At 43.4% G+C, this 11,675-nt stretch overlaps 1 protein-coding gene across 5 annotated transcripts in view; it reads right to left on the bottom strand.

Moving 5' to 3' along the window:
- Positions 1-3,057: 3,057 nt before the first annotated feature.
- rbm17 (RNA binding motif protein 17) overlaps positions 3,058-11,675 on the bottom strand; it is a 30,034-nt gene continuing 21,416 nt past the window's right edge. For all 5 annotated transcript variants that reach the window (XM_072471018.1, XM_072471020.1, XM_072471022.1 and 2 more), the window contains exons 11-12: positions 6,264-6,336; positions 3,058-4,313 (exon numbers count right to left, since the gene is read on the bottom strand). In XM_072471018.1, coding sequence (XP_072327119.1) covers positions 4,210-4,313; positions 6,264-6,336 — 177 coding nt within the window. In that variant the 3' untranslated portion in view covers positions 3,058-4,209. The remainder of the gene's footprint in view (positions 4,314-6,263; positions 6,337-11,675) is intronic.

The raw sequence follows: 11,675 nt of genomic DNA, 5'->3' as shown, positions 1-11,675 counted from the left end.
AGGAACAACCATAGGTTCGTCCCGGGAAGGATAGATGGGGGATTTAAATCTTGGCAGCGAGTAGGAATTGCGAAATTGAAGGACTTGTTCTTAGACGGGACGTTCGCGAGTCTGGGAGCACTGACAGAAAAATATGGGTTGCCACCTGGGAATGCATTTCGCTATATGCAAGTGAGGGCATTTGTGGGGCAACAGGTGAGGGAATTTCCGCAGCTCCCGGCGCAAGAGATCCAGGGCAGAGTGATTTCGGGGGCATGGGTGGGTGATGGTAGGGTGTCAGATATATATAGGGAAATGAGAGACGAGGGGGAGACAATGATTGAGGAGCTGAAGGGAAAATGGGAGGAGGAGCTGGGGGAAGAGATTGAGGAGGGGCTGTGGGCAGATGCCCTAAGTAGGGTAAACTCTTCGTCCTCGTGTGCCAGGCTCAGCCTGATACAATTCAAGGTTCTACACAGGGCGCATATGACTGGAGCAAGGCTGAGTAGATTTTTTGGAGTGGAGGATAGGTGCGGGAGATGCGCGGGAAGCCCGGCGAACCACACCCACATGTTTTGGTCATGTCCGGTATTGCATGGGTTCTGGGTGGGTGTGGCAAAAGTGATTTCAAAGGTGGTGGGGGTCCGGGTCGAACCAGGCTGGGGGTTGGCTATATTTGGGGTTGCAGATGAGCCGGGAGTGCAGGAGGCGAGAGAGACCGATGTTTTGGCCTTTGCGTCCCTAGTAGCCCAGCGAAGGATTCTACTTATGTGGAAAGAAGCTAAGCCCCCGGGTGTGGAGGCCTGGATCAATGACATGGCAGGGTTCATAAAATTGGAGCGGATAAAGTACGCACTAAGAGGTTCGGCTCAAGGGTTCACCAGGCAGTGGCAACCGTTCCTCAACTATCCCGCAGAGCGATAAGGGAAAATAGGAAAGGTAGCAGCAGCAACCCAGGGGGGAGGGGGGGGGGGCTCATTTGGGTCCTCAGGGGTTTTATATTAGTTATTTATATTTGATTTCACAAAGTTACTTATTTTAGTTATTATTTCTGTTGTTTCTTATTTTGTTGTTGGCAGTTGCCGTTAGTTAGCATATTATTTATTTAAAAAATGATCAATGTATATATTATTACAAAGCTGTAAAATGGGAAATTTTTGTTTGATCGAAAAACTTTAATAAAATATATTTATTTTAAAAAAAGGTACTTTGTAAGAATACCGATTTAAGGGGAAAACAACAATTTATACTGGCATGAGAAGAGAATGCTGATTGGTTGGCAAGTGGACTCTGATAGGGGCATTGGCATGAAGAATGCACCAGTTGAGAGTGGCCGACAGATAATTGGCAAGCACAGACAGTCACCCGAGGCCAGAATTGAACCTGGGACCCTGGAACTGTGAGGCAGCTGTGCTAACCACTGTGCAACAACTCAGCCTGAAAAAAAATAACTGTTTCTCCGTCAACACATGCAGCCCGGCTTGCAGTGTTTCCAGCATTTTCTTGTGATTTCACACCTCCAGCAACCTCAGTAATCTGCTTTTGCCTCCATGCCAATAATGTCATTGTATTCAGGATTACTGAAAAAAAAAACAGCAGCAAATCAGACTGAATGGTGCAAAAACCATGGTTCCGTTTGTAAAAGATATTTTAAGTCAGGGTCATGGATTTAACCTTGAATGAGCCAATTTCAATTTCTGCAGGAACCGGGCGGCACACTACTGCCTCACAACGCCGGGGACCCGGGTTCAGTACCGGCCTTGGTTGACTGGCTGTGTGGAGTTTGCACATTCTCCCCGTGTCTGCGTGGATTTCCTCTCACAGTACAAAAATGTGCACGTTAGGTGGATTGGCCATGATCAATGCACGGGCTTACAGAATTAGGGCGGGGAGTGGGCCTAGGTAGAGTGCTCTTTCACAGCGTCGGTGCTGACCCAATGGGCTTCTGCACTGTAGGGATTCTATGGTCACTGAACTTAAGACTAAGCCGAGAGTGACTGTCCATAGTTCCCCCGTTAATAATGATTCAATTCCCCCAAACAGGTCAAGCGCATTGGGCAAGACTAAACTGCTGACATTCACTGTCTTGGGCCATTTACGAAGACTTGTTAAGTCAAGGTACTGAGGGCATTCAGTACCCCTGGAACCATACGTCCCTGTGTCATTCCCTTTGATGGGCACGTTCTTCCAAAACCCAACAACTAATTTGTCACAACTCTTTAAATTGGAATGTAAGATCGAGTAACCTGTTATGGGTGTGTAATGATATGTTGCAGCACTATTGCTATGTTGTCTGTATTGCTGGAAACATTAAACAAGGGAAACTGCTGGCATAATTTAGAATTTATTACAGCAGCCCTCTTAGGATACTCGTCCCATGATCCAGTCTACAAGTCCGAGCAGCCTGTTACTGGAACCTGCTCGTTACCATTGGGTGCACTGATATCAGTTCCTGTCAATATGGAGTATTCGAGTGGAGTGAGTAGAAAGAGACTGAAATATTCTTCATGTCAGATTATCTCTTGGCCTCACCAATGAATCGAGTGGCCGCTAAACAAGTATTGAGCTCACTCATTGGACAAATAACTTATCTTCATTATTGCAATAAAATTCCCGATGATGTGGATGCTGGAATGATGGGAGTATCAGATGCTGCCTAAACCTAATTTTGGAAGTTGCACAGTAGCTGTGACGCGAAGCAGTGGGATAGTCACCAAATGTAAACCCACACAATTTTGAAGGATAAGTTACTCTTACATTGCTATGTTGGACCACATTCTGGTGTCTGAGAAAAATGTGCTGATGTTTGAAGAAATGTCGAAGTGCCTAGATATATTCCAAATAAAGTTGAGAACGGTTTGATCAAACAACAAACCATTTGAGCATGCCCCAGTTAGCAAGAGAGTTGACCTCTGGTTGCTGTGATGTGCCTCATAGCTGCCATGCTTCACACCACTGGCTGTGGTATCTGAGGGGGTTTGCTCTTGGCATGGGTGGAACTGTGCAAGGGTGTTTGTGCATCATTACCAGGGGACGGCACAGGAAACTACAGATAAGTCTCATAAACCAAGACTGGGGTGTGTTCAGGAATAAACTCTCTTTATTAAGAGGCTCTTCATTCTTATGCCAATTAGCTGATATAAAAGTGTCCTGCTTGCCAGCAGTAACTCATAAATGAACCATATAATTGCCGTCTTCACAACAACATTTTTTTAACGATTTCTGTTCATTGCTTCAATATAATACAAAACAAATAATTACCTCTTTTCCAATGCTGATCCAAGACATGAAGCACATGCACAGTATAAAAGTGTGTTCATTAGCTTGAAGTATGGCAAATCATAATAAAACAGTTTATCATAACCACTGTATAAAGTTGACAAAATCCAACTAATACTTAAAACGCAACTCAATTTACAGAAATTATTACAATCATTTAAGGTTTTCTGTCACTACTTTGCTTTTCGTCAAGATGGATACACAGCCAAATATATACCAGCTGCATGTGAATTTTGAACAGAAAAAGAATGACAACTATGCAAGAAGTCCCAATGCCTCCAACCGGACACCCATTTTTAACGAGTGCACAGTGTAATCAAATAGTTCCAGTATAATTACTTTCTTCAGAGTCAAATCACTTCACTGAAAAATTAATAAGTGTAACGTTTTACAAATTTTGTCACAAACATCAACAATGGATGAAGGGAAGGACTGGTTGAATAGATGGAAATAACGACGTCACTGCTTTCCCGGAAAGTTCAACAAAATCCCCAGGAGCTCAAGCTAATGAAAGAATGCATTTCCTGAAAATGTATTGGGTCGCCCGATCAGGTTACCATCCCTCAACAAGTCAAAAACAAACTCGAAATGGTTTCAATAGCCAAGGTAAATTCTGATGGAAAATACTACAACGAAGCTCTGGTTTCGGAAACAGCCTCCCGTACAGAAGGAAACAAGAACAATGGTAGAATGTCACACTTGCCAACTGAGCATTAGTTCAGGGTGAGCTTGTGAAATCCAAACCACCCGTGTGCCCCTAGGAAAAAACAACACCTCCTCTTGAGGATGCGAAGGAAGGAAAAATATAATTACTGGCTACAATTTAAAGATGGTTAATGTCATTTCAGAATGAATTATAGTTCCCCTCCCCTTTCTTCACAACTTCGGACTGAGGGGACTGTTTACACCGTGTGCAGGCAGCCGATGGATGTAACACTTTCGCTTGTGCTTCTAGTAAAGGTCACCAAGGTCCAGCTGACGGAATTTATCCAGATTGTAGAAACACGCCTGCACCACGCGGCCACCAAAGTATCTTGTATTCAGGTCAACAACAGCTGGAATAAGAGGAGCATCAGTCACTATTTCCAGGGCCTAGACACTTGCAGTAGTAAAGAATTAGCAGCATAACCATGAAACTATCACCGCTGGTGGAAGGTAATTAATACAGAATAATTATAGTCAGGAATTAATCACACGGGTAATTTTGGTTCAAAGGAATGGAACAGGCATGCATACATATTGTTGATAAATTTGTGCAAGATATAAAAAGAGGCTCTTTCTGATATTATTTTTTAAATTCATTTTAAATTTTAGGAAACTGACGCCAGTGCTAGTTTTAAAATTGACTTGAATTAAAAATAAAGCCAAACTTCACACATGACCAGAAATACAGGGCATTAAGGACTCCGAGTTCAACAATTTCAGATAACCTCTGTGCTCGCTTAAAACCTAATACGTCTCTTAACTTTCTTTCCAGTTCTGCTTAAGGTCACAGACCTAAAACATGAACTGTGCTTCTTCCTCCACAGATTCTGCCAGATCGACTGGGTACATCCAGCAATCTCTGTTTTTATTTTAATTAAGGAGCTCATATGGACACAAACCTGCCCCACTTAAAAAATCCATGAATAAATATCTCATGAAAATCCATGTGCAATCGATCAGCAAATAACAAGGTCTTTAGTTTGGTGAATTGATTTTATTATTATAATCATTATTATAATTATCTTATTAGTGTCACAAGTAGGCTTACATTAACACTGCAATGAAGTTACTGTGAAAATCCCCTAGTCGCCACACTCCAACGCCTGTTCGGGTACACAGAGGGGGAATTCAGAAATGTCCAATTCACCTAACAAGCACATATTTTGGGACTTGTGGGGGGCTCTTATAGAAATATATAAAATTATGAAGGGAATAGATAGGATAGATGCGGGCAGGTTGTTTCCACTGGTGGGTGAAACCAGAACTAGGGGGCATAGCCTCAAAATAAGGGGAAGTAGATTTAGGACTGAGTTTAGGAGGAACTTCTTCACCCAAAGGGATGTGAATCTATCGAATTCCTTGCCCAGTGAAGCAGTAGAGGCTCCTTCATTAAATGTTTTTAAGATAAAGATAGATAGTTTTTTGAAGAATAAAGGGATTAAGGGTTATGGTGTCTGGGCCGGAAAGTGGAGCTGAGTCCACAAAAGATCAGCCATGATCTCATTGAATGGTGGAGCAGGCTCGAGGGGCCAGATGGCCTAGTCCTGCTCCTAGTTCTTATGAAACCAGAGCACCCGGAGGAAATCCACGCAGACACGGGGAGAACGTGCAGACTCCGCATAGACAGTGACCCAAGCTAGGAATCGAACCTGGGACCCTGGCGCTGTGAAGTAACAGTGCTAACCACTGTGCTACCGTGTCGCCCATGTGTTGTTGAAAGTGAAGAATGGAACACTATCCTTCTGAGGCCACCCACTATCAGGTGTGGCACAGATATGTTTCTGAGTAAAGATCTTACTTCAGTAAAGCCTCAAAGTCCAAATTAAGGATGACTCCTGCTCTTAAGTTTATTGTCCTACAATATTCATACCTTTCTAGCCTCGAGATACTAATCTGTTCAGTCATGTTTCACCAGGTGTCACATACCTTTCAATACCTCAGCCAATTAGCCACCGTTTGTGTGTTCACAGTGCATATATTCCTAGGCTAGTCAGCCAAAGCAGCTTCACAGCCAATTCAACTCGTGTTCTCACAAGATTCGCAAACATGCACCCTTCACCTAAGAGTCACCGGATAGAGATCAGCAACTGGGACTATCTTTCCTTCCTGGCCCACAGTCACTAAGTGTGGCTGTAATGTGGGTTGCTGTAATAGTATTACTGGCCAAGATCAGCTGAGCATCAATTAGGTATCAAACCTGCAAGGTTCCTGGTCTATCTGCCATATGTATTCACTGGGATAACACGGGGGATACGGTAACGCTCTAATTTTTTTTTTTAAGTGACGAAAAGTACTGTTACCTTTGATTGCAGACTCGACCCGCTCAAATTCCACAAATATCCTGACTGCCTCATCATCAGGTGCCCCAGGAATCTGAAAGATTAAACGAAAGTATTCATTTGAGAGGACCCAGAGGACGCACAGGAGTCAATGAGTAGGTGGAGGACAATGGCACCAATTCTCTGGATGCTTTGAATCAGGTGTGTATCTTTCACAGCCACTCAAACCAGGGTCACAAGCTTCCAACAAAACAGGTGAGAACGTATCACTGGACTAACTCGATATTTTAGTCCATTTACACTAATTCCACTGACTAATTTTAAAGACCCATGCAAAACACATTCCCACGGCTGCGGGGCAGCTTTTCCGAGGAGGAATAAGATTTTAAGTTAAAAGAACTACAGCTTTGTAAGTTGCACCTTTGCATTTTTTCCACCCTACACCTCTAGGTAGGGCCACGAGCCATCAGTTCTGTGACTGTCATATTTTGCATCAACAAAGGGTTTCCCCTCCCTGAAAAATGAGAAAGTTGCTATTTTTCAAGAGGAGGTGGTGGAATAATGGAGCAAGCAGCTAGTGTTTCAACACTCGAGTACTGTGCCCATTCCCATTATCCTCATACTGCAAACAGCAAAGTCATATTCACCTGGAGAAAGACTGACTAGGTTCCAATCCAAGGAAAATACAGCAGAGTTGCGCCACCTGCCTCAAGTCTGAACGGCCCCAAACTACAGCACAAACAGTACCGGAGACTGTCATCTCCGATCTCCTTACCATTTAAAGTCTCAGGCTCTCTGCAAATTCACTACACTCTGGGGGTTATTAAATAGGGCAACCCATCTCCTTATGAATTACTTAAAAATGAATTGAGCTTCCCTGATAGTTTGGTGGATATAAATGTATAATGTAGTCCAGTACCAAACTGTACACACCAGCATAAGTCCAGGTTCACCCCGAGCTAGTTAATCCTGACCAATGCATTGATCAGGGCTTTATTTAGCCTGGGAACGAGGAAATGAAAGACATTTTTTTTAAAACAGTCCCATGCTCCTGAAAGTCTTGTCACTTTTACTGAAAAGTGTTTGTAGGCGATACTGGATGATGTGGACTGACCTCCATTGTAATAACCTTTGCCCTCTCTCCCTTCACCCAAGGCCAAATAATGCACCACTATTAGTGGTATGGCTTTGTTAGTGTCTGATCACTCACTGACTTAAGGAGAAGAAAATGAATAAAAGAATGAAATGAAATGAAAATCGCTTATTGTCACAAGTAGGCTTCAAATGAAGTTACTGTGAACAGCCCCTAGTCGCCACATTCCGGCACCTGTTCGGGGAGGCTGGTACAGGAATTGAACCGTGCTGCTGGCCTGCCTTGGTCTGCTTTCAAAGCCAGCGATTTAGCCCTGTGCTAAACCAGAATCAAGTAGGTGTTAAAACATATAAACAAAGGAGTGTCTGGTGTGATTCTATAACAGCTATGGAAAGTTCATAATGTTTGCTCTAGTTTGTTACAACATGTACCAACATGTGAATAATCTGATTGTAGAAGGATCTTCCAGCTGACCAGCACTCTCCTGGGAACTGGGGAGATTCTGACTCAGCCTAAATGACCCTTGGCTGACCAGTACACCGCTATCAATACAGGTCAGCTGAATTCTCTGGCTGAATTTGTAAAGCCACAAATTGAGGCTGTTCCTGAAAAGAAACACTTCTCGATTAAAGTGCTTACGTCACAACTCCTTCAGAAGACGCGTCAAGGAAACTACAACAGGAAAGGGCTGGGAGCAATGCCAAGTATTGAAGTGTTTGCTGAATGGGTAAACCGGAAACCACAGTAGAACTTTCTTCTCTGGAGTCCGGGGCAGTAAAGCATTACAGAAGTTTAATCTACTTATGTCCAAAACAAATTAATATTGTTCACAGAACTATCCATTTGATAATTCTTTCATATACAGTGTCAACCACAAAGCACAACTGACAGCTCGATTATTTGCCAAAACGAAGCTCGCTCAAATCTCAATACTGTAATTTTTAGTGTATCCCTGCGTTTCAGCTCATGTAAATCAGTGAGTGGGGAAGCTGAGAATATTGGCATTTGGGGTACACACAAGAAACTACAATTCAGTAGAGCCACAAAAGGCGGGTTTTCTCCATCTATGGAAATGTTATACACACTCTCTCAGAGTTAAAGGATGAGATATTTGGGTGAGTCATTAAACTGAGGCCTTGTCTGCCCTCTCGGGTGGATATAAAAGATCTCATAAGGCTACAAATTTACACCCACTTCAAAAACATGTAAAATTCTGATTTTTCATCAGGGAATCGCGACATCATTCTACACACTGGCTGAGGAGTAATTCTGCCATTCAACTTACATTTATATCGCACTTCCCGCAGCCTCAGGGCATCCCAAAGCATTTGATAGCTTATTAAGTATGTTTGGCAGTGCAGACACTTTTGTTATGGAGGAAGCATGGCTGTTTTCACTTGGCAAGCTGACAAACAGTAATGAAATATGTAACCAGATCATCCATTTTAGGTGTCATTTGAGAGATAAGCACAGGCCGGGAGGCATGGCGAACTCTTCTTTGAATGGTGTCATGGGATCTTTTATATCCACCTAAGAAAACAGTCAGGGCTCAAGTTAAACCTTTAGTTCTGACATTCTACACACTCGCAGTTTTGTAGAAAGTAAACTTTAGAATAATTTTCAGCAATCATGTGCTGGTGCACCAACGTAATGCTGCAGAAACGGATGGAATACACCTGCTTTAATCCAAATGGTGAGTTCTTAATCTCAGTCTCTAGCCATCAGCAAGAAAATCTTAGAGAGGAAAATTGCAGAAAATACTGAAAGTTCTGCCTTAATCCAATTTATTAAGAAACGGCTGAAACGTGTAGAAGTAACGTTTTGATATCAGCTGCTGAAATAAGCATTGAAACTATGCATATGTTTATATCACAGAAACCCATATATCAGGTTTAAAATACCCTCGAAGCATTGAACTCCATTCTCAATTCACCTTGAGTTCCATCTACTCACCAAGATATAGTTTAGAAAATTGTCATCGCTGATTAGGATGCCCTGCATTCTTGGATCACCTGCATCAGAGCACTAGCAGTGAAAAGGCTCAATTATCTAACCCTCTGGTGGGAAACTGTATTGATGGAAGTGTTGCTTTCTCTCTCTTCGTCTTTTGCCAGTTCACTATGTAAATGTTCAATAACTTTGAACTTATTCTAGATTGTCGACAATTAGATTTGTTTCCAAAGAATAATAAAATGTTATTCGCCTTAACAACTCTCAGGCTATATATCATTTGGCATGGGTTGATTTGTGTTTAATGTTACTCTAGTGTTCGCTACACCTTTGGCAAGTATTGGTGGGGCTGGTTTAGCACAGGGCTAAAATCGCTGGCTTTGAACGCAGACCAAGGCAGGCCAGCAGCACTGTTCAATTCCCGTACCAGCCTCCCCGAACAGGCGCCGGAATGTGGCGACTAGGGGCTTTTCACGGTAACTTCATTTGAAGCCGATTTGTGACAATAAGCGATTTTCATTTCATTTTCATTCATTCTTACTTTTCACTGTAGTGAAACTTTCTAACACCCTTCAACTATAGTTGTTTGCAAACTGAGGTCCGTAGACTCCTGGCGGTCCGTAGAGAGGGGGAGGCAGCCACATGTGGAGTGCAGGGTGGGCTGTCAGTCTCATTTTCAAGGGGAGTCTTTTAAAAAAAATAAATTTAAGAGTTTCCAATTTGTTTTTACAATTAAGGAGCAATTTAGCGTGACCAATCCTCCTACTCTGCACATCTTTTGGGTTGCGGGGCGAGACTCACACAGGCTCGGGGAGAATGCGCAAACTCCACATGGACAGTGACCCGGGGCCAGGATCAAACCTGGAATCTCGGCGCCGTGAGGCAGCAGTGCTAACCACTGCGCCGCCATGCCGTCCTTCTTCAAGGGGAGTATGAACAGCGAGAACAGCTAGGAGACCACTGGGTAAAGTCTCAGTTCCAAAGTCCGATGCTGTGCCTCAGGTGAGCTCAACCTTGTTCAAGGAAAGGAGATATTATTATTAAATATTTAATTACTGTATGTTGTACAATGAGAAGCAGGCACACCCATCTCGCCGATATCGGGAAGTAAATACCCGTTTTTGTTAAAATAAATATTAAATACTCTTTACATGCAGTTATTATGAGTGTTGTATTTTTGCATTTATAATAATAATAATCTTTATTGTCACAAGTAGGCTTACATTAATACTGCAATGTTACTGTGAAAAGCCCCTAGTCGCCACATTCCGGCGCCTGTTCGGGTACACAGAGGGAGAATTCAGAATGTCCAATTCACCTAACAAGCTCGTCTTTTAGGACTTGTGGGAGGAAACCGGAGCACCCGGAGGAAACCCACGCAGACACGGGGAGAACAGTGACCCGAGCCGGGAATCGAACCCGGGACCCTGGAGCTGTGAAGCAACTGTGCTAACCACTGTGCTGCCATGGCAAAATTTTGTAATTTCGATGGGGGGGGGGTGTCCATGATTGGTAATCCATTTGAAAGGAGGTTCTTCAACAAAACGGGTTGACAAACACTGCTCTAGTGATTGAGTCTGACATATTAAACCATTGCTGCCTGTGAAAGGTTATCAGAGTTGTAATGAGCACACATCTAACAGGATCATGAGTGATGCATGCACATAAAGGAAGGTAAAATGTGCCTCCTCAGCGGATGTGCTAAACATGGGGGATCAAGTTTACAAAATATTTAAAACAGCATCTCAAGCGGATAAAGTCAGAAGGAATGTTAATGCCAGTGATTTTATGGCAAAAGGCATAGATTACAGAATTGTAATGGCACAGGAGGAGGCCTTTCAGCTCATCGTGTCTGTACCTGCTCTCCAAATGAACTAAGTTAATGCGATTTCCCACATTATCCCCATAACCCTCCAAATTCTTCCTCTTCAGAAAAAAATCAAGTCCAATTTCCTTTTGAATGCTTCAATTGAACCTGCCTCCACCACACTCTCAGGCAGCACACTCCAGAACGTAACCACTCGCTGTGTGAATCTGCCTCCACCACACTCTCAATCAGTGAATTCCAGATCCTAACCACTCGTTGCGTGAACCTGCCTCCACCACACTCTCAAACAGCGCACTCCAGAACATAACCACTCGCTGTGTGAACCTGCCTCCACCACACTCAAACAGCGCACTCCAGAACATAACCACTCGCTGTGTGAACCTGCCTCCACCACACTCAAACAGCGCACTCCAGAAAATAACCACTCGCTGTGTGAACCTGCCTCCACCACACTCTCAGGCAGCACGTTCCAGATCCTAACCACTCGCTGCAAGAACCTGCCTCCACCACACGCTCAGACAGTACATTCCGGATCCTAACCACTCGCTGTGTGAATCTGCCT

The sequence above is a fragment of the Scyliorhinus torazame genome, chromosome 13 (assembly GCF_047496885.1).
Source record: "Scyliorhinus torazame isolate Kashiwa2021f chromosome 13, sScyTor2.1, whole genome shotgun sequence".
NCBI classification, from domain to species: domain Eukaryota; kingdom Metazoa; phylum Chordata; class Chondrichthyes; order Carcharhiniformes; family Scyliorhinidae; genus Scyliorhinus; species Scyliorhinus torazame.
Note: the sequence above shows the minus strand (reverse complement) of the source record. Positions and strands in the feature narration are given on the sequence as shown.